Genomic DNA, 24888 nt, shown 5'->3' with positions numbered 1-24888 from the left:
CTATCAGAAGTGAGAAAAAGAGTGCATGTGGGCACTAATGATGCATCTACCTTTTTCATCACTGAATGGACTGCAATGACACCCTGAGGAGAGAGGTTGTTTGGATTCCTGCCTCAGTCAGACCATCGAGCACCTAGTGTAAATAACACCACAGGAAGAATTCAGTGTTCAATGGGCCTCGACACAAACAGGATAACTGTGGAGAGCTAAGCTGCAAGTAGTAGTCGTGCTTGAGAATCAGAAGTAGTCTCCAAAAGCAAAGTGCCTTTTCGTAAGTGAGAGCAGTATTTCCCAGGGCCAGCAATTGCGTCAACTCCTTTCTGAATAACAAATGGATTTGCCATAGCAAAAGACTGTCTTCAGTACATGAAACCTCAAGGAACCATGGGGCAGCTGGGAGGGTCTTTGAATCATTAACCTCATTCCATCTACATTTGGTAGACCTTGCCTGATGATGAAGATTGGCTCATTGTGAGAAAATCCCCTATGATTGCCAGCATCTCCAATGGCGTGCTCCTTCCAATTGGGGGCCCCCCTCAGAAAGGGGCACACCTGCCTTAGGTAATTGTTCATACCTCAGGTCACACCTCCCAAATGCCTGACAGAGGGACCAGTGGGAATTTGGGAAGGCAGCAGCTCAGTCAATCTCCCCCCCCCCCCTCCCCCCCCCCCCCTGGGACTGCCCTGTACTAGGGGGTACGTGTGAGCCCTACCTGTCAACCCAGGGCTGGGAATTACACCTTACCCAGCCACCTGTTATGCGTCAGACACAGGGGTTGGCCTTCATGAACATACACGGAGGAAGAAAAGAGGAACCTCAAAAGCAATAGTGGAGGAAGGATAGGAGAAGGGGACGAAAGACAGAAAAAAGGAATGAAAAACAGTGGATAGACTGTTCTGTTATCAGCTACTGAATATGCAGAACACATTTCTAAACCATACCAGACATGTTCCCCAAGGGAGGGGAAAAAGAACAGCAGGAGGATACACATGCAACACAGAAGGGAAAAGATATTGCAAAGGCTTGGGCCCCGCGGCAGCCAAGCACGAACCTACCAGAGATTGGCAAGCCCCCGGGGGGGTATAGCTTTCAGTGAACACTATATAGTATGTCCTCTCCGGGGGACACCACCTTGATGAAGCACTGTCCATGCGGGTGGAGAGGCTTGCATATTCGCGTGAAGCTGAGGGCTATGCCGAAGGTAGAGGACCTACTGCTGGAAACGCCTCAGCCGACGGGTCAGACTAAGAGTGTCTCTCAATGTCCCATCTTCCCTATCCACTCCTAGTCCTACACAACTCCCTGACCCAACCCAATGTGTGATGCAATCCGTGCTGAGGGGTGCGTGGCACATGAGAAGATGTGTTGCAAATGGAGACTCAGGGACACCGGGCGACCTCCCTGAGTAACACCGCGCGTGGTATTCGTGGTGTGGACCTTGTAGATGCTCAAATCTTGTGGGACCAATATGGACACGATTAAAGAAAATGTAGAAAAACAAACTGAGGGGCAAACTGAGACCTCAGATATCAAAGCATTGGGGTCAGTACCAGTGGAAGGCATTCCCACTGCCGAATCAGGGTCTAAACCTGAGCCAGAAGTGGAAACTGTAATTGAGAAGCTAGACCAGATTAAGATCAAAGGCTTGTCTGGGGCCCAGAGGAGGGAACTACTCAGACAACAGAGGAAAAAGGAAGGGAAAGAATGGCTTTCTAAAGATAAGTGGAGGGAATTAAATTCGGTAGTAGGAACAGGAAGAGAAGGAAACGTAGTGGGTGAATACGGATTGGGGAAAAGAAATGAAAGAGGAAGCCGTCTGGTAGAATTTTGCACAGAGCATAACTTGATCATAGCTAACACATGGTTCAAGAATCTTGAAAGAAGGTTGTATACATGGAAGAAGCCTGGTTATACTAGAAGGTATCAGATAGATTATACAATTAGATTATATAATGGTAAGACAGAGACTTAGGAACCAGGTTTTAAATTATAAGACATTTCCAGGGGCAGATGTGGACTCTGACCACAATCTATTGGTTATGAACTGTAGATTAAAACTGAAGAAACTGTAAAAAGGTGGGAATCTAAGGAGATGGGACCTGGATAAATTGACTAAACTAGAGGTTGTACAGAGTTTCAGGGAGAGCATAAGGGAATGATTGACAGGAATGGGGGAAAGAAATACAGTAGAAGAAGAATGGGTAGCTTTGAGGGATGAAGTAGTGAAGGCAGCAGAGGATCAAGTAGGTAAAAAGATGAGGGCTAGCAGAAATCCTTGGGTAACAGAAGAAATATTGAATTTAATTGATGAAACAAGAAAATATAAAAATGCAGTAAATGAAGCAGGCAAAAAGGAATGCAAGTGTCTCAAAAATGAGATTGACAGGAAATGCAAAATGGCTAAGCAAGGATGGCTAGAGGACTGCCTCCAGGAAAATTAAAGAGACTTTCAGAGAAAAGAGAACCACTTGTATTAATATCAAGGGCTCAGATGGAAAAACAGTTCCAAGCAAAGAAGAAAGGTGGAAGTAGTATATAGAGGGTCTATACAAGGGCGATGTACTTGAGGACAATATTATGGAAATGGAAGAGGATGTAGCCAAAGATGAAATGGGAGAAAGATGAAATGGGAAATATGATACTGCGTGAAGAGTTTGATAGAGCACTGAAAGACCCGAGTCGAAACAAGGCCCCAGGAGTAGACAACATTCCATTAGAACTACTGACAGCCTTGGGAGAGCCAGCCCTGACAAAACTCTACCATCTGGTGAGCAAGATGTATGAGACAGGCGAAATACCCTCAAACTTCAAGAAGAATATAATAATTCCGATCCCAAAGAAAGCAGGTGTTGACAGGTGCAAAAATTACCAAACTATCAGTTTAATAAGACACAGCTGCAAAATACCAACATGAATTCTTTACAGACGAATGGAAAAACTAGTAGAAGCCGACCTCGGGGAATATCAGTTTGGATTCCGTAGAAATGTTGGAACACGTGAGGCAATACTGACCCTACGACTTATCTTAGAAAATAGATTAAGGAAAGGCAAACCAACATTTCTAGCATTTGTAGACTTAGAGAAAGATTTTGACAATGTTGACTGGAATACTCTCTTTCAAATTCTGAAGGTGGCAGGGGTAAAATACAGGGAGCGAAAGGCTATTTACAATTTGTACAGAAACCAAATGGCAGTTATAAGAGTCGAGGGGCACGAAAGGGAAGCAGTGGTTGGGAAGGGAGTGAGATAGGGTTGTAGCCTATCCCCGATGCTATTCAATCTGTATATTGAGCAAGCAGTGAAGGAAACAAAAGAAAAATTTGGAGTAGGTATTAAATCCATAGAGAAGAAATAAAAACTTTGGGGTTCGCTGATGACATTATAATTCTGTCAGAGACAGCAAAGGACTTGGAAGAGCAGTTGAACGGAATGGACAGCATCTTGAAAGGAGGGTATAAGATGAACATCAACAAAAGCAAAATGAGGATAATGGAATGTAGTCAAATTAAGTTGGGTGATGCTGAGGGAATTAGATTAGGAAATAAGACACTTAAAGTAGTAAAGGATTTTTGCTATTTGGGGAGCAAAATAACTGATGATGGTCGAAGTAGAGAGGATATAAAATGCAGAGTGGCAATGGCAAGGAAAGTGTTTCTGTAGAAGAGAAATTTGTTAACATTGAGTATAGATTTAAGTGTTAGGAAGTCATTTCTGAAAGTATTTGTATGGAGTGTGGCCATGTACGGAAGTGAAACGTGGATGATAAATAGTTTGGACAATAAGAGGAAGAAACTTTCGAAATGTGAAGAATGCTGAAGATTAGATGGGTAGATCACATAACTAATGAGGGGGTATTGAACAGAACTATGGAGAAGAGAAATTTGTGGCACACCTTGACTCAAAGAAGGGATTGGTTGGTAGGACATGTTCTGAGGCATCAAGGGACATGGCCGTGATACAGGAACCCTATTTATATAAAGGGGGTGTATTGGGCCTCGGTGGTACTGGGGGTATGCTGATCTATGCTAGAAATCTAAGAAACTCCAGAACATGCATCTGTGTAAGAAATGGAATTTATTTCATGCCAATGATGGATTTCTGCTCAAGGGATTTAGTGACCATCAAAATGCAGCAATGTGAGGAAGGTATCATGAGGGAAATTGTCTCGGCCTCAACATACCTTCATTACGAAGACAGTTCTCCCCCTTCCTTAGAGGTGAGGAGACTGGTAGAGACTTGCCATCGGCAAGGTGACCAACTGCTGGTGGGATGCAATGCCAATGCCCACAACCTAGTGTGGGGCAGCAAGGACACTAACAGTAGAGGTGAGTACCTTCTTGAATTCCTCTTAGCTAACAACTTAGAGAATAGGGGCAATGAACCCACATTCAGGAATAGCAGAAGGGAAGAAGTTATTGACATAACCTTTAGTTCCATGAAGATGGACAGCTATGTCAAACAATGGCATTTGGTGCTGGTGCCTTCCTCATCGGATCACATGTACGTTAAATTCAAGGTTAAAATGGGAATCAGACAGGACATGACCTATAGGAATTCCAGGAAAACAGACTGGGAGACATATAGGAGGGACCTTCATTTAGACTTATCGGAAATTAAAACCTCGATAAGGAATCCAGTAGAATTGGAGGAAGTAGCAGAGGCTGTTACCTCTGGCATAGTGACCTCATATCAGGACAGCTGCACAATCACCAAGAAGTGCACAAATAGGAGTGTGCCTTGGTGGAATAACAGCTTAGAAATGCAAAGAAAACAGGTACAGAGACTGTTTAATATTGCGAGATGAAAAGGACAATGGGCTAGATATCATGAGGCCCTTGTCAACTACAATCTTGCAATCAAACAAGCAAAGGAGGCATCCTGGAAGGCATTCTGTGAGGAAGTGGAGAGCACAGCTGCACAAGCCAGACTTCACAAGATTCTCACTAGAGTACCAACCAATCCAGGAGGTACATTGAAGGAGGAGGATGGGGAATATACAAAGGCAGCACATGAGATACTGGAACTGCTCCTCAAAGCTCACTTTCCTCAATATGTTCTGGTGGACAAAACAGTCCAGAATCTGACCCAGGAGAGACAACAGTTCTCAGGCATTTGAAGAGAGGAAAGAGAATCGGCCACGGAGTGTGTGAACTTTAATAAAATCCAGTGGGTGGTGGGAACATTCCAACCGTTCAAGTCACCTGGACCAGATGGAATTTATCCAGCTTTCCTGCAACAGGCAGGAGAGAAGCTCATAAGAATCCTATGCAGGCTATTCAAGGCAAGCCTGGCAGTAGGAATCATTCCCAATGCTTGGAGGGCAGTGAAGGTTGTCTTCATTCCAAAGCCAGGAAGAACTGATCATACCAAGGCTAAGGATATGAGACCAGTCTGTCCTCCTCCATTCTCAAAACATTGGAAAAACTGGTTAATGTATATGTTGGGGAGAGAAGGCTAAGTAGGGCCCCTCTACATTCAAACCAGCACATGTATCAACCAGGTAAATCATGCGAGTCAGCTCTCCACCAACTCATTGGGAAGGTGGAGAAAGCACCTCACTTCCAAGAAATAGCCCTCTGCATCTTCCTGGACATCAAGTGGGCCTTCAGTAACATGATCTTCGATTTCGTGGTAAGGGCAGCAGAGGTGCATGACCTGGGGACCACTATATGCAGGTGGACCAGGACTATGCTTAGTGGAAGGAAGGTAGAGGCTACCATGATAAATGAAAAGGTGGTAATTAACACCACTAGAGGCTGCCCACAAGTAGTAATTCTGTCCCCTCTATTATGGAATCTAGTGTTGAATGAACTCATTGGGAACTTAAATTCCAGACAATGGTTCTGCCAAGGATATGCAGATGGTCTTGTCACAGTAATACTTGGCAAATTTACTGACACAGTTAGAAATATGGCACAAAGAAGTTTGGACATTGTGCAAAATTGGTGCATTAAACAGGAGCTAACGGTTAATCCCAAGAGGACTGTTGTGGTGCCATTTACGAAGAGACAACTCAAGCTGGAATCTAAAGCTCTTCAATGAAACTTTGCCTGTGAAGGGGATAGTGAAATATCAAGGGGTAACCTTAGATGAGAAGCTACATGGACCCCTCACATTAAGAGTATCTGCTTCACGGCAAAAAGTACTCTAGCGAGTACTAGAAGGTCTTGTGCCGAAAACTGGGGCCTAAGCCCCAGGAATATGCACTGGATACACACCACAGTGGTCAGACCTAGGATTTCCTACGAGGCCATAGTGTGGCGGAAGATGTTAGAACAGCGGGAGCTTGCTGAGGTGCAGAGATTGGCCTGCTTAGCCGTAACAGGTGGAATTAGCAACACCCCAACCGCTGGCATGGAAGCCATGCTCGACATGCCTCCACTAAACCTTTGGGTCAAGGTGGAGGCAGCAGCTAGGGCACACAAACTTAAAACTGGCAAAAACTGGGTTTCATTCGGATATACAGAATCACACACTAACATAGTGAGTGAGGTAAATATAGGAATGGCTAGGGCAATGCCTGCCGACTATATAACAACTCCCAACTGCTTCGACAAGCCTTACAATATAACAATTGGAAGCAGGGAGCAGTGGGAAAAAACAGTTCAACATTCAACACCGTACGGGGGACATTTGGTTCACTGATGGGTCGAAAATAGACCAAGGTGTTATGGCAGGGGTGTAAGGGGTTCAGCCAAGACTGAAGGGCATCATCTCTCTAGGAAAACTGGCCTCTGTATTCCAAGCTGAAATTACTGCAATCAGGGCATGTGTGGAGGAGAATATGTGTAGGTGCTGCAAGGACCATAGCCTCTACATCTATTCAGACAGCCAGGCAGCTCTGAAATCCTTGGCAGCTCCTGCAACAAGATCTAAGATTGTTCCAGAATGCCACAAGGCTCTGGTGGAGCTAGGGGGAAGCAATAGGTTAAACCTGGTGAGGGTCCCTGACCACTCAGGGATCTGTGGCAATGAACAAGCCGATAGATTGGCTAGAATGGGGGCAACAACTCCATTTATTGGACCGGAACCTGTCTTGACAATCACGACGGCTATGGTTAAATTAGAACTATGGAACCGGCTTAGGAAACAGCACGTAGGATATTGGACCAAGGGCCATAAACAAAAACATGGTAAGGTAATGTTGTCAAAGCCATGTTTTAAAAGAAGCTCTGTAATCCTGGGATTGAACAGGAAAGAGATCAAACTCATGACAGGACTGATGGCCGGCCATGGGAACTTCAGAAAACACCTCCACACAATGGGTATAACGGAAGAGGACCCTAAATGTAGGATCTGTGATGAGGATGAAGAAACTGCATCACACCTAATCTTCGAATGCATGGCATTGGAGAGTGAAAAATACAGAATCTGTGTGACAATTAGACCTGAAGAAATTGAGCCTAACAAAAAAACTGGTAGAGGGACCCTTTGCACTATTTAAGGGCACTGGTTGGCTTTACTAGATAACAGGGAGCATTACCGCACAATAAGTTTCGGTGCGAGCAGTGGCGGGTTAGACCTAAGCTGTTTTAGCTTCGCTGTTAAAATCAAATCAATATAGTAGGTTATTTTTCAAAGTTGATCTTTATACATCAGTTTTCCTATTTGAATAGTGTGTTCACGAATTTATTTTCAGTATTATTGCAATATACCCAAACAATTACGAAGGCTGAACTGTGTGTTGAATTAGTATTATAAAAATCTTTCTGTCCAATACTTTGCTTTATAAGCATTTGTACCTATGTTGTGTTGACATTATAGTTGTGAGCAAAGTGTGTGTATAATTAAAGTTCCAGTTTCAAAACAATGTAGAAAGAGAACCACTGCTCAGAAAGACATCACAATGAAACAGCACATGACTGACGAAGGGGAAAACAACATGGAGCAAAGATAAATTTAACGAAAATATGACCAATAGATGGAACTTTAAGCGTCAGAATATGCACACCACACAGCTGTTGTTCAGCTTGTCTCTGAGATGCCCAACACGATTTTCTCTATGAAGGAGAGCACATTACTGGTAAAGCTCCATTACAAGAATGGTGACTTTGCACCAGTAGCTTTGCAGAATTTTTGGACACATATGGGTATGAAAAAAGGCATTGGTCGAATATCTGCTGAGGATCTGGAGAAAATGATTACAAAATTGTAAAAAGACAGGTTCTTTTGAAGTACAGTGTGGCAGAGGGAGGACAGCGGTTGCAGGAGGGGTTGAGCAGTGGTGTGCAAACATGCATTGCACGGGGAACTGCTTGAATATGCCTGTGAGTGCAGTGCATAAAATCCTATGAAACATCCTGCATGGCAATCCATGCAAAATCACCCATTTTCAGGAGTTTCTTCCTGCTGGCCTACCAGCAAGACAAACATTTACTCTGGAATTTCTTGCTCGCATGGAAGTGGACAATGAATGGCCATGGAACATTCTGTCGACAGGCAAATCCCATTTCCATCTCCAAAGAAGTGTCACTGCACAGAATTTCAGAATATGGGAAATGGAAAAATCTGCATACAAGGCAACTTCATTCTGCAAAGGTGACCGTATGACAAGTTGACTGCATTGTTTTATGATAGGGCTGTATTCTTTCAAGGTCCTGTTTACCCGTAACATCACTGCCATACATTGTGAGTGTCTTTTGTGCATCCTTTAACAGTGTGTATGTGTAGGTAGGATTGTTTTATGCACAACAGTGCACCTCTGCATATTCCACAGCCGGTGAAGTGGCTGCTGCAGAGGCATTTCAGAAATGCTACAATTATCAGCTGTCGTTTTCCCACAGCCTGGTTGTCCAGATCGCCTGATCTTCATCTGTGCAACTTCTGGATGTGTGTTACGTGAAAGATTTCTTCAGTGCTCCAATTGCGAACGTAGCTCCATTGCTGGCACACATCGCACAACGCTTTCTGAATGTGATCCCTGAGACATTCCGAATTGTTGTGGAATGTATCATTTCTCGATTCCAACTTGTGGCAGAAAACTGGACACCACATTTGACTTCTTGTGCCAGTCTTGCAATAATTAGAAACTGGTGTCACTTTGCTTCTGCTTTTTTTTTATGTGCTTTTTGACACCAGCACAATTAGAAACCAGTATCATTTTGATTTTTATGTAAAAACAGGAAAATTAAAAACAGATTTTTCCCACTCAATGTGGTACAGCATTGCCTTGGTGGATGGGCCCCAACTGTTGACTGCTGAACTTGTGCAATCAGACACATTGAAAGTACGGATAGTGTATGTGAAATTCATACCATAGCCATCATATTGTAATTCGCCTGTCGTTGCAGCCAAACCCATTCACGTTAAGACGCTTACAGCATCACCCAAACAATTTTTTTTTTTTTTTTTTTTTTTTTTTTTGCTTCACGACATTTCCCACTGTCAATAAGTTGTTCAAATTTATCATTCTAAGATGTCTTTCTGCAGCAGTTTGAAATGAACTTTAATTATGGACACCCTGCACAAACTCAAAGTGCAGTGAGGAACAGTACCCTCAATGAAAGTAATTTTTCTTGTAACTGAGGTTGATCAATATTTGAGGTATTCATTCACAACTGTTTGTCAGAATTAGCAGCATTACAGTGAGGTTTGATACAGTTATTTCTGTTCACTCACATTCATGGGAATTGCAATGAGCAATTAGATTCATGTTTCATTTCTTGTAACACGAAATAAACACTGGTTAACATTAGCATTTATAAAGTAGAGTGATTATAACTTATTTTCTTTTCAATATTTCAGTTAGTAGATGGTGCCAGCTGCTCTTGGCCATGCTAATCTTGTTCTCTATTTTTAACTACATCATATCATTTATCATCAAACTAACAAGTTTCGAGAAAGTGCCGTGTCCTATATATTCTGGTTGTAGCTAATGATCTGAGCACTTGCATAACATTTCCATGGTCAAATGCAGGGTATCTTTCCTAAGAGTCATCAGGCACATTTTCTATATGTTTCAGTAGGTATTTGCAATTTCCTTTTTGCAGTGTGTCACTGGAGTCAGCCCAAACAAACAGTGCTCATTGTGTCTTTCACGTGGTGCCCAGTGTCGACAAGAAGCATTAGTTTGTTTCCCGTGACAAACAGAATGATTTCTAAAGTGGAATTTTACATGCCAATTTGATAGGCAGCCCTGGATAAATCTAGTATATTTGTTTTATTGATAAGTATTGACAGGAACAGTAAAACTCTACAAATAACCAGTACTCCAGCAGCAACAGCATTGCCCCGGCCCTTGCTGACTTGCCACCAAGCACGTAGTGCTACTGGGTCGCTGCTACATAGCTGATTACCCATCCTATTTTAATCTCCCAATTAATACATGTCAATAGAACAAATATCAGACTAGACTAATCTGGGAGTGCTGTATCGAATGGGCATGCATAAGTCAGATTTAAAAATCATTTTGTTTGTAATGCGAAACAAACCAACACTATCTGTTGACACTGGCCATTGTGTGAAAAATGTGACAAGCAATAACTGGTTGGTTGGTTGACTGAGGGGAGGCAGGGGGGTGGGCACCAAACAACGAGGTCACTGGTCCCATGATGTAAGGTGGCAGAAATCAAGGGAGGAACAACACACAGCACAACCCAGTCATTAGGAAGGGATAATGTGCAAACAAAGAAGGAAAAGGGACATCAGGACAGCAGGAAAAGGAAAGAAAAGGAGTGGGATGGGTGGAAAGCTACACACGGGGACACCAGCACTGGCCTGTTCCTACACCCATATCATGCCATTATCACAATACAAAGGAGACAACACCATGGGAAGAAAACATAAGAAAATAGAAAACAAGACAGTACAACAGTCCACAAAAAATTTAGGGAAAAGGTGGGGAGAATCTGGCCAGTGTGCAGACAACGTCAAGGCCTCCATAACCAGTACCTACGCTAGTTGAGGGACTCAGATACTAGAGGAAAATTCAAGGACTTCTATATAAGAGGACCAACCACATTCGCGAAGAAAACAGAGGACAGACGTAACCATGTAGGGTTGTGCACTAACTAATCCTAGCAGTAATTGTTTGGGCTGACTCCAACCACACACAGCAAAAACAAAATAGCAAATATCTACCAAAATATAAGAAAAAAATGTGCCTGGTGACTCTTAGGACAGACATCCAGTATACACTGCAGAGATCAATTAGGAAGGAAGGAAGGAAGGAAGAGAGGGTAGGAGGGAAGATGTGCCACAGCCACATTCAGAGTAGATGTATTACACGTGACTCCCTTAACAGAACAGTTCATTACCATAGCCCCTAGCACTAAAATCTGACCTATCAGGAATTAGATGCTGTGACTACTCTACACACATCCCTCTTGGGATGCCTGCAACAGATCGTATGAATAGAGATATTGTGTTTAATGTTACAATCGTGAGTTTCATCGATCTGACACACAGTATTTCAGTTAAAGGGAAGCACGAAGGCACATCTGGATAACACTATTGGTGGCCACATCATTGGCAAATTAGAGGTCACCCTGAAGTGGGCCCAGCTTTCAGTGTCATTTGCAATGTCACATCATGACTGAAGATTCCAGGAATGGTAACACAGTCAACAATAGTATGTCAAGATTGATCATGTGCTACAACTCAATACCAGAATTGTGCCCCACCTTATCTTTTAAGTTTTAGAGATTTAGGTCCCCTTATTATGCAAACAAGTGCTCCTTTTTAGTGCCCAAACATACTTCAGCATCTTTGTGTCATCCTTGGATCTTCTATTCAGTTCCATACATTTCTTATCAAGTATTAATTATTCCAACAAAATTAGGCCTAAAATAGTTGATGTCTGTTGTAAATATTAACTATTTTCTTGAATGTATGTTTCTGGAGGACCTACCGTAGTTTATTGTATAGTTTGCCACCTGCAACTAAATCTTATTGCTACTTTAGTTGGCGAGATAACAAATCACTTTGTTTTTGGTTGTGCAAAAATATTTCATGACTATAATTCAGTTACTTATAATTACTTTTGTAGTATAAGTCACCTGTTGTAGAAATAAATGCAGAAGGGCAGTATATGATGATGAACTGAAGTTATTCAGAGACAAAGACACAGCAGCAACATATAAGCACTGCATATTTGTGTAGTTCAAAAGTTTAACTTAGTACAGTGCATCACTAAACACAATCCCACCTCACAGTTGGAGTGGGACATGAAGCAGAAATTGCATGGCAAGCTTTCCCAAAATGTCCTCACATATGTGTAAGGAGAAATTTACAAAACAACAAAATAAAATGGACTGTATTTTGTTGATTCATTATATGTTTACTTGACCATCTATTATTCAGACATATTTACAAAATGTGCTATTTATAAAACTTAGGTGGCAAGAAAAGTTTACAAAAGAAGGCAACAACTAGGACAAGGAGAACCTTGAGCCTATTTTTATACAAGAAAAAAACCACCTTTAATTTTTTTCAATTTGTAAAAATACACATATTTACAATAATAATTTGTCTCTCTCTCTCTTTCTCTCTCTCATAATATATATGCTTAGATCAACACCTGACAACAAGTACACTATTAACATCTGTACCATAAACTCACAGTACCTACACAATTACAAATGTACATTCAGGAAGTGCGCGCGTGCACGCACACACACACACACACACACACACACACACACACACACACACACACACACACCAAAATATTATCCATTAAATATAACTAACATTGGGATGTGAAATAGTTGTGCAAATACATAGTTAAAAATAGGGACAGTAAGTATCAAAGTGCAACAAATTTATTTTGTTGTGAAGGCTTGGAAGGCAGACTTGCCTTTTTTTTGACAATGTTCTTGCAATCAATATGTAATATGAAACCTGTAGTACCATGTAACTGTGGCTTGCAATGCAGATGTTAATAGAGATTTGTTACAGTAATCTATACAAAAATAACTCCGTTAAAACTAGTTTATATTTCCAAATCCACAACATTCAAAAAGCTTTAACAGCATCTCCATACAATACTCTCACATACAGAAGCCCACCCCTACTTTAAAACACACACACACACACACACACACACACACACACACACACACACACACACACACACACACACACAAGTTACAAGAACATCAAATGTAAGGATCTCTTCTTGTAGTTCATAAGCAGTACATAGCACAGGTCATTGTGATTCAGATTTGGCACATTTAAAACCATGAAGTTATCTGTGTTCAAAGAGCACAAGAAATGGCCAGTGTACACACATTATTCTTGGATAATGATTTGCAATATAAACCACACTCATTTTCCTCGACAATTTTTCTTCTTTTCCAGAGCACTTGTCAATAAACAATACAATTTTCTCTTCAATTATAGAGGTGAATTTTCTCCTATGACTCATAGCATCATCAATAGTTTAGTTTTAAACAGAATGAATAGTCACAGAAAATTCTTAGTTACTGCTCATAAGACACTGCAACATTTCTGGTTTACTCTGTGTTAACATTCCTTTTTAACAAAACTCTTGACATAAATGTACACAATAACAAATATAACCAGGTAATAGTGTTTCTTCACATTTATACATCATTAGAAAAATGGGAAGCTGAACAAACATTTCCATGCATTGTCACATTAATAATTTGAAAGTCTAACTCCAATGAATAATTATTATTAGAAGTAAGAAAAAAGAGGAAAGTTTTTCTGACCATTCTTGCCTCTCAGTTTCCAGTGCACAGTATTACACCAATGCATAGGAAAACATTCATATTCAATATGATTTCCTTAACTGAGGTTGGTTTCACACAGATAATTGCTCACAAAATATGCACCAACAGTACTCTTACTTCAGAGGCACAATCTGCTTTAGCAGCTGAATACAGCAGCTAATATTATGACAAAGAAACACTTTATTTCCTGATCACACCAGTCAATCTTAAGAGAAACAGTTTATGCATCTTTACAGAAATTGTGGAATAATAGCTATGTGCTAATGAGAACAGTTATTAAAGCATTCAGTGTGCAAGGTGCAGAGGTCTTATAAAATAAGGTTGGAGCAAGCTGTTGTCTTAATGCATGCTCTAGAGAAAATACCCACTTTCTAGTTCTTAAACTTTACTCAGTTGGACTATTATTGCACTATCCATACCCACTCTGATAAAATAGCCATAAAGGTCCACTGTAATAAGAGTGCAATAAATTTTACCTCTTTATTACTGTTTGTATCCAGCAAAAGAACATGAACCTATGAGTCACAGCAATACTTATGAACTTACCTTTGGAATTTTTTGTGTGTATTTAAGACAGCAATGATATATTAAAATTAAAGCTCCAAAATTAATTATAATAAAGAAAAGTAAGTACTAAAGAAAAGAACCAACAACAATTTTATTTTCCTCTTCTGAAGATTTTTCACATAAGATCTCTTCCTGAATGACTGGGTGTGTTTTAAAACAGAGCATGATTTACAGCAACTCAAATATCTTCCAGACTCAGCTAGCAAATCATGTACTGTTTAGACAACACTAATATTTAAGTATAACATTTCTGAATGACTACAATGGTCCCAATAACCAGAAATCTGTAGGACAGTGATTTTTTACGCTTTAGTGTTCATTATGCCATATCCATCTAGAGCACTAAAAAGAAGTAATGAAACAAATCAAAACTTGCTAAGTATAATATGCACAAGACTTATTTTTCCAAAGTAGTTCTAGTTAAATACTGAGTATTTATTAAAAATTTGAAAAGATTTGAGAATTTCCTAATAGCTTTATGATTCACTTTTTTTTGGAAAGGGGGGGGGGGGGGATCGTACAATGATAAAAACCTCAAAGATAGGACTCAAAATTGATGCTACTTCTCCCCAGCTCTATTTCAGTTAATGAAATGAATAACTGAAGATAACAAGTTTTCCTGCATGCAAACAGTCTGCTTAGCATCCACATGCACTCCTTATTTGAAAAACAATAGGAGAAGAGTTAAGAAGTTAAAAAGTTGTAGCTTCTAGTCACTTCAGAATTCTGCACCTGAGTCAGAAAAACCCCTGTGAATGAACAGAAGTAAACATCTGGAAAACGATTTAAAATTCATTAACTTTCTATTACCCTGCATACCATTAAAATATTTTACATTTAAAATCGTCAACAAATATCACAAAACAAACAGAAAAAGCATTGCCACTTTTTCTAAAACACTGACTACAAAAGATGCATCTGATTTGTTTCCAAATTAGTACGTCCTTGAACACTAGATTAGTAAATGGTAAGGCATAAAAAGAAAACTATGAATTGTATGGCACATGAAGTACACGAACCAGCCCCTGAGTATGTACCACTGCAATGCTGATGTAGTACAAGAACAACATTTACATATAATGCAATGCTTTTTCATTATTTGTACAAACAAAATATAGTTATATTTTCTGGTATATATATCATATTTATATATATATAATCTATACAAGGACAGATTTTTTTTACATTAATTGTCTCTCTCCAGTAAGCCAGGATACTTTGGTGTTGATTACACTTCATATATTCACATCACAAGCCTTTTAAATGCACTAAGCAAGTCATCTTTTGCAGTTCACTTCCAAGAACTCGCTTATCACCAATCACATTTCCAGCATTAGATATTAGTATGTTCAAAGGAGATTTTTTACCCCAACAGTTACAGTACAACACATCAACATTTTTCCTTCCTGTCAACACAGTGTTGTTTGTACGCACTGTAGTTAAAACCGACGTTACTTAATAGCAACTTCTTTGTAAAAATATATGTTTTGTACATTAGTCTGTCTTGTTTCCAAACATACAACCTTGTGGGAAAGGCTAATCACAGCTATGTCTTCATTTTCCAATAGAAATAAAGATCAATGAACTGATCACCTTATGGCTGAGAAAAATCAGCATGGTATGATGGGATGTAATATCAGCTGCTAAAGCAAGCTCACTCAGTTTTTTGTTGGCAATAAAGATCTTTTAACTGTTTTAGTTCATCTATAAGGGCCTTGTTTTGATTTTCTAGCACAGCTACTCTGTTCTCCAGGCATTTGATGTATTCCTTCTTTTTCCTCCTGCATTCTCTGGCAGCTTCCCTGAAATAACAGCATATTAATAAGAAAAAAAATTCCATTATTACAAAAAGTGTGATTGAGCAAATGACAAAGTCTTTGTGGTTCAATAGTGATAAATATGCTAATGATACAGTCTACATCACATGGATTTGTGGACTATCTGGGAAGTGACGTCCATATTGTGTAGTGCAAGGCACTGGTTGAAACCATTCTCACATTGAAGAAAACGTTAACCCATTATACAAACAATTATGTTTCTTTGCCTACAGCAGTCATTCAAAACAAGTGCCGCAATTGATACTCCCCATAGATGGGAAACCTACATTTCATTAACTAGTAGTCAGTCTTTATATCAGGATATCATTTTGTCAATCAAACATTGTGAATTTTGTGGAGTATATTTACAGAACATGATAACTGAAGGAAGAAAAATATCTGGAATTATTAGAGACCTGAAAACACAGCATTTATCTTTGGAGAAGTTTGCATCTGGAGTGGTGACTGAAGTTTCTTTGACTATAATGTCTGCTATTGCAAAAACTTCCAACAGTTTTTCCAAAATGTTCGTTGCTTGTTTTTTTTTTCTTTTGCCTCTATTTTAAACTTTTAAAAAATGACTGTTTTTGTTGAGAAGCAGCAGCATATTCCTACCTGTGATCAATGCACTTCTCCAACTTAAAGTATTTCTCAACATTTTCTATTCCCGCCCAATTCAATAATTACAAAATCTGCAGAACATTGATTTTGACCTTTCATAGGCTTTCATAGCTGTGCAGCTCCTACTTGACAATGCTAAAGATATAACTGACAGGGCACTCAATGTAGAAATGGAACAAAATATAACTATTCAGACATTAGAAGACGACTTTTGGCATACTAAAAGTAAGTCGACAGGTCTTGTTTTCTGGTAGCTAAATTGCAGAATTTGGACACAATAAACTGTCAGTTGGCCAACAGGAGGGTCAATAGCAGTGCAAGGAAACAAGCCCCACCTCTCTCCCACACAGCAGCCAGCCTACGCATCTGTTCTGTGCAAGCAAAACTGACATATGGTCATTGCAATCACCAATACCGTCTGGAACTGTGAAGGCCAAATCAATCTCTGATGGACCAGGATTAGCTCTCTCTCTCTCTCTCTCTCTCTCTCTCTCTCTCTCTCTCTCTCTCTCTCTGCCTCCCCCCCCCCAAAAAAAAAAAAAAAAAAAAAAAAAAAAAAAAAAAAAAAAAAAACCGCCACAAACTCAAGCTCCACACACAACATATGCATTCGGTAATGGCTATTGCACAATTACTTGCTGAGGTTGCCAGTGTCACAGAAGGGAAATTTCTGGCCTGACTACTTCTTGTATTTGACAACAAAGTTCAAAATTCTCAGTGCCTAAAACACCCACATTAAAATGTCGGCATTAAATCAAGACAAACTTAAATGCTTTCTTTGTTCTAAGACACTACATATCACCGTCGAGTCCTATATTGCAATATGCAGTGCGTATCTTACACAGGCAATTCAATCATCCACAATTAGTGTGGCACCAGAGCATTGAGCACATTAATACATTTTGCGTTCACGCACTTTTTGATTTTGCACATGTTCTTACACACATTGTGTTTCCAAACTGGGCTTTGCCATATGATGTGAAACACCAATAACTGAGAATTGGTAAAATTTGCAATATTTATAAGCACAAAATAAATCTACTTCAAACTCTCTGTCATAAAATATTTCATTTGGATACTATTTGCAATTAAATAACATTGATTAGCTAATTTCAGATTCTGAAGCAGAATTCGCAACTATATTAGCATATATTACAAACAGGAAATTTTTTAGGTCCCTGATACTTAAAAATGAAGTTATGCATTGAAAGCTTTCATGATCTGATGTCTTTGCTGGCAAGCCTTCTCGGTTGTATGGCTATGGTCCATGAAACATTCAGATTCCTCAACAAGGCTTACTGGAACAAGGAGCACCACTGAAGCAATCCACCGCAGAACTGGATGAAATGTTAGGAGCAGAAATGTTTCATGGGCCATGGCGATACAACCCAGAAAACTCTGCCAGCACACAAATTAAATCGTCAGGTCTCTACATAAATTATTAACTCTTTGGAAGGGTTTTATTAAAAGTTTTATGAAAACAGCCAAAATAATATAAGAAATTAGTATAAAAATCAAATGACGGAAAATTCAGGATGGAATGTAATAATATTTTCTTCTCATAAATTAGTGTAAAAGGTAGATATTGTCAAACAGCAGTTTGTAAAATGATTTTGCTCACTTCTTTAGTGAGTTTATTCTTGATAGTAAAAGACCAAAAACTCTGCTCATCACAAAAGAGGTCAGCCCTCTTTTATGCAAAACAAATCATCATTGTTCCTCAAATTTTATCTATGAACAGAATTAATTTTTAATTGTCAGCTGCAAAGACTTTTTTGTTTGTTTATTTTTGCAAGAATTGCATGAACTTCATATTTCACAGCATGCAGTTTAAATTACTATTACGTCATGTGCTTCAGTCCAATCTTCTTCTTTTTTTGCTGGTCTCAAAACTAGTCTATATTGTAAAAGCCTCTTTATCTCAGCATAACTTACATCCATTCGAAACAGCTTTCTCTAATCAAGCCTTATTCTCTCTCTACAATTTTTAGACACCACTCTTCACTTCATTACTTTAGCAAATTGACAACTCCTTGATTCTTCTGAATGTGTTATATCTACAGGTACCTTCTTTTCATCAGGTTGCGCAATAAATTTCTCCTCCCCCGCCCCTCAATTAGGTTCAGTACCTCCTCATTAGTTATCCAATATGATCTTTTAATAAGTACTGTAACAGCACAATTATTTCACTACCACAGATGTGCACTGTGCACAAAAAAATGCACACTTCTATCAAATATTGTCGTCACTGCCCTCGTTATGAGACGTTACTTTCCAGGTAATCCTTTTGTATTGAATTGTGTTAAATTTTTTACATCCAGAATACATATGACAACCAAAACCTACTGGCCACAAGATAAAATAATTCTGGGAAAAAAATATCCCTCAATAAAATTAACAAATACAAATTGGGCAGCAACAATGGGTAATAATTTTTGTACTAATATTACAACATGCCATCTGGCCACCAAAAATATCATACTGTAAGTTCATGGTGTATACACTGACAAGGAAAAAAATTCCTGGATTTTTCCCAGGTTTCCCGGTTCAAGATACACTTTCTTGGTTAAAAATACATTGCACCTCTAGTGAAAGTAAATTTTTTTGGTGCTGAAAGGTTTTAAACACTGCCATAGATCTTCTTGGCACTTTAGAAAAAAAAAAAAAAACACGTTTTGGAAAGATCTTTGATGCATGACAACATTTACAGTGCACATTTTCATATTACAGGAGTATAAATACAATTTCCACTATTTACAGCACGGTAGCTTCCGAAGTGCTGAAATCGAGATTGCTATGTGCTTTTGTCACCCACTCATAGCTCACATCAAGTGGTCTCAATGACAGCAGATGTTCAGAGCATAGGACACATGATGTAGTCACCCAACAGCAACATCACTGTTGGAAAATGGAAATGTCGTGTGGCTAGGGCCTCCCGTCGGGTAGACCGTTCGCCTGGTGCAGGTCTTTCGATTTGACGCCACTTCGGCGACCTGCGTGTCGATGGGGATGAAATGATGATGATTAGGACAACACAACACCCAGTCCCTGAGCGGAGAAAATTTCAGACCCAGCCGGGAATCGAACCCGGGCCCTTAGGATTGACACTCTGTCACGCTGACCACTCAGCTACCGGGGCGGACCACATCACTGTTAAGTAACATGAACACACAATAGCGAAAGTTAATGCTTTAAATTACTATAGATATCATACAACTACATGAAAAGCTAAGCTTTTGCATACAACTTTGATTGTCAAAACTTTTTTTGCTGTTTTTTTCCCCGAGGATGGGGTAGGCAGATCCTAAGAGCACAGCTGAATATTTATAACAAGCAAGATTGTACATTTCACTGTTGTGCACCAAACATTTTGTGGGTTACCTGGCTGAATACATGTTACAGTGAGTACTTCAACTGTCACATACAAAAGCCAGTTACAAGTGAAGTTGCTCAAGAATTCACTTCATATATTTTTAAAGGGTACTATACACTCTGCCATTGTTATTGTGTAATTTCTAATCTATGGAAAATTAAAATAAATATGAAAGCTACCTTTGAAGCTTGGTCTTTTTTAGTGTGCCAGAAAAAAATTTGTGAAACCAGTCATGTGATCCACAAGCTAAGCTGCAACCATTGTGCAGCATTCCATGTAGGCATTACAACCAACACGCTGTCTGTCCGCATGAACGGCCACCGACAAACTGTGGCCAAAAAACAAGTGGACCACCCTGTAGCTGAACACGCTGCCAAACATTATACCCCTCATCTCAATGACTGCTTCACAGCCTGTGCCATATGGATCTTTCCCACCAACAACAGCTTTTCTGAATTGCACAGGTGGGAACTTTCCCTGCAATACATCCTACATTCCCATAACCCTCCTGGCCTCAACCTTCGTTAGTCACTGTCCTCACCCATCCAGCCCCCTCCCTGTATCCATTCCAGCACTACACAGCCACCATTTCACTGCCACACCCAATCTTTTAATTTCTTTTATTTTTATTTCTCTCCTTTCCGCTATTTACCCCCTCCCCCCTTCTCTCCTACCCTCTGTCTAAACTGCACCACTTACTGTCCGCAACTCCCACCATACTATCCCTCCCCCTCCCCGCCCTAGCCTCCTCCTTACCCCCACCCAGTCGCCACTCCATCATGCACTGGTGCTGCCACTCGCAGTATAGTTTCAGCTCTGAGACTGCAGATGTGTGTGGAAGTTGCACTTGTGTGTGTGTGTGTGTGTGTGTGTGTGTGTGTGTGTGTGTGTGTGTGTACTGCTGACAAAGGCCTTAATGACTGAAAGCTATGATTGTGTGAATCTTTTTATTGTGGCTCAACATCTCCGCTATATGGTGAGCAGCAACTTTCCTTCTCTTGTATTGGCTTGAAACAAGTCGTACAGGCATTTCTTAAGTATCATTGGTTAACATATAATAATAATAATGCTAGGTGGTGTCAACATCCCCCAGAGTCAATTACACAGGGTTGCAACTGAACATTGACATATGAAGTGTCATACTAGGCAAAGCACTTATTTCTTGACCTATAGCATCTTTCTTGTAGTGGGGATTTATCTGGACACACACTGAGATTACTAGAGGTAAATACTGAGAACAATGTAGCTATGTGTTTATGTGCACTGTGAAGCAAAATACGTATCTGTAATTTGAGCTATTATGTCAAGTTCTTGCTCATGAGCTTACCTACACCTGACATTACTAGAGGTGTGCCGAGTGGTTACTGGTCCTCACTCCATCACTTGTTTTTCACCCAGGATTTTCCAGTGTTGTATCTATTCGTATTCAGATAATATATGAAATAGAAAATTCTGCAGTGTGGGTGAGTGGGTGGGAGGTCATGGGGAGATAATGGATGGAATGAGTAAATATAACTAGTCCATGTATAATGGAGGTGCTGAGCCAAGCTGTAGATAGGCATACGCAACAGCCAAGTGTTAAAAGTTCTTGATCACATGCCTATGCACCTATTTAACACTTCCATTACGAAACCCCATATTTACATTTTCAGAATTAACATTTTCCCATTGTTCACAGCATTTTGTCCCTTCAAATTTACCATGTTCAAATTAATTAGGCTGGTACACAAGTCTGTAGTATTTTTATTTTGCATGTCAGTATCCTGGTTGCTGTGGGTTTATTATTCAATTGTCATTTTTTATTTGTAGTTCACTATTGCTATCTGAGTTTACGTATTGTCATTTGTCACGGAGATGGAGGGTGGATGCTGGAAAATGGGAGTGCCAAGTGGAGAAATCAAACATTTCCAACATATTATCCTGTTTGTGTTCAATAGAGGACTGACAGCAGCAAAGGCAGCCAGAAAGATTTTCGCCACATATGGAGATAATACCACTGGACAGAGCACAATAAGAAAATGAATGGTTTTTTTCATTTTAAGGAGGATCGTTTTGACATTAGCAACTCTCCGCGTTCAGGGTTCAGGAACACCTTCCGAGTTTGATGATGTACATTAAGCACATTAATACACATGAATGTACTCCTGAACTGGCAAATGTAATGAAGGTTCAAAAATCAGTGGTTCAGGTAATATATGATCTAACCCAAAAACACAAAAATCAATGTGTGGCCATATATGCATCTCTGCTAGCTCATCATCAATTGGGTCGTGAACAGCACCAATCATTCTTACCCTGTATCATTACTGGTGAGAGAAATGGTGTCTTTATGCTAACATAAGGAAGGGAAGGGAAGGGAAGGGAAGGGAAGGGAAGGGAATGGCTGAGCTCAAACAAAGCAGCAACTCCCCATAAAAATACCTGCATGCATCCACAAAAAAACGTTATGCATATGGTGGAACAGTGACGATGTGGTGTACTATGAAAGGCTTCCCCGAGGTGTAATCATAATTGCTGACATACACTGTCAATAACTGAGATGTCTTGCAGACGCAACGACTGCTTGAAGTGATACTACTCCACAATAATGCCCACCCACATTCTGCTAGACTAACAAAATATACTACACAAGAGTTGGTTTGTGAAGTCTTTCTGCACCCACCTTGTTCACCAGATCTTTTGCCCTTAGGTTTTCACTTTTTGCACACCCTAACAACCTTCAAAGAATTTCTTTTCCAGATAAAAATTCGCTCCAAACACGGCTCGACAAGTTCTCCGCTTCAAAACCAAGTGATTTCTACATTCACGAAATCGAAAAGTTACCTGAACATTGGCAGACTGTTGTAAATAAGGAAGGAGAATATACTATTGTTTAAAGCACTACACGGTTAACTTTCATGATCGCTATGCTGTGTAGTCACAACTTAACAAAAACTATATTTTGTGTAACAGTGTACATAGCCACTGCATAATTGAACATAGTGTTTTGCTGCTTTTTAAATTGGTATTAGAAAATATTCTGCCATTATATTACTATGAAAAATGTTACAAAAATATGCTTAAGGTGGCCAATAAGCTCATCATTGTGAATTTCTCTGCATCTAATGGATGGATCGACACGTTCATGAAGGAAACAGTGCAAATGTGAAAATTGTTAGTGGAAAATGTGGAAATTGTTAGTGGATGCCAGAGCATTAAATTAAAAGAAATTACGCAACAATATGAAACCAAGGATGTATTTATATCGATAAAACCCAATTTTTCTTCAGTGTCATTCCAAATAAGATACTTGCCTTCAAAGGCAAAAAATTGCCATACATGAAAAAGCAGTAATGTTCAACTCACAAGAACGTTATTTACCAATGCTGATGCACCTCAAATAAATTAAGCCATTGAGATTGAAAATCAAAGTAACTTCGTTCTGTTAAAAATGTGAAAATATCAACCAATAACTCCAAACTCTGTCACTAAGTACTGATGACTTCATATCTTTTTAAAAAGCAGTTGCATAGCCTTAGTACAAAAACTGATGCCTGCAACAAGAGTATTTTCTCCTAATAGATTGTTGCCCTGCACACCCCAAAAATGTAAATTTACAAAATGTGCTAGCAAACTGCACATATAAGTTGTAGCCCTTGAATTTGGTAATTATCTGTGCTTTCAAGACCTGTTACAGGAAAAATATTGTGCAGAAGCAATTAAGTTTTATGTAGCCAGAAAAGAACACAGAATCCTTTAAAGCATGGCTGGAAAAATGCTGCACACTGTGCAAAACTGCAGCACAGGTGTGCACATCTCGACCAGTGGGCGCAGCGAAACAAACATCTGCAACTAGACACGTATCTCAAATGAGCGGCAACAGTTCCGCTTCCTTGTTTATGCTGCACTTGGAGCACTGAAGGACACCCAGTCTTGTTTTCCTCTGTAGACTGTAGCCTTATGCGAGATGTACTGAGAAATGGTGAGTATTGCTGAAAAGCAAAGAACAGGAGATCTGTGTTCTCAGTCACTTAAATACGACTGGGAACTTCATTTTCTTTACAAAAGTAGATGAAAACACACATTTGCTGTGCCGCCGAATAATAGGCATCCAGTGCAAGTTCACGACTGAAAGACACAACACTCATTTCATATAGGCAGTGTAGTGTAGTGTACTGAACACTGCAGAACGGGAAGTCACATAAAGTGCCCTTAAGAAAATTGATGGGTACATCGAAATGTTATTTACTAACTCTACCTCATTCTGCTCCACATTACATGGGCAAATATTGTTATCTGAAAAATATGGTATTAAACCGGTTATTTAATGTTTACTTGCATGTGTAAAAATTACCCTTTAATTATTGAGAGACATGTTTGATACCCTTGCTAAAAAGTGGGTGTAAAACCAATCTGGCATACTTGTGCACCATTTGTTTTTATGTTTTGTTTTAGAACCATGATATTTTGTTGATAGGGTGACGGAATAACATGATACCTTCCCATGATTGCAATGCACACTGTGAAAACAGCACAAGAGTGCCCCATGTAAATTGTATCCCAGCTAATGAGTAAAGAGAAGCGGTGACATCTGTGGTTAGACGCGCGCGCCCACACACACAAACACACACACACACACACACACACACACACACACACACTAAATGAGCAGTGACGGCTCCTTTTCCCTGTTTACAAATCTGGTAAGTGTGCACACTGTGACCAGGAAGTTGCATATGAGCAGCAGCTGCGCATGTGTGCAGAATTTCTGGCCGGCCCTGCTTTAAAGTACCAATTTCTGATCCTGTACAGTGAGGACACAGATGATGGTTAAAG

The 24888-nt window shown here is 39.8% G+C and overlaps 1 protein-coding gene across 4 annotated transcripts in view; it reads right to left on the bottom strand.

Annotated features, from left to right (window-relative positions):
• Positions 1-12257: 12257 nt before the first annotated feature.
• The window catches only part of LOC126473468 (cyclic AMP-responsive element-binding protein 1), a 64426-nt gene continuing 51795 nt past the window's right edge, over positions 12258-24888 (bottom strand). For all 4 annotated transcript variants that reach the window (XM_050100539.1, XM_050100540.1, XM_050100542.1 and 1 more), the window contains one exon: positions 12258-16064. In XM_050100539.1, coding sequence (XP_049956496.1) covers positions 15917-16064 — 148 coding nt within the window. In that variant the 3' untranslated portion in view covers positions 12258-15916. The remainder of the gene's footprint in view (positions 16065-24888) is intronic.

Source organism: Schistocerca serialis, chromosome 4 (assembly GCF_023864345.2).
Source record: "Schistocerca serialis cubense isolate TAMUIC-IGC-003099 chromosome 4, iqSchSeri2.2, whole genome shotgun sequence".
NCBI lineage: Eukaryota > Metazoa > Arthropoda > Insecta > Orthoptera > Acrididae > Schistocerca > Schistocerca serialis.
This window is presented reverse-complemented; position numbering and strand designations above follow the sequence as displayed.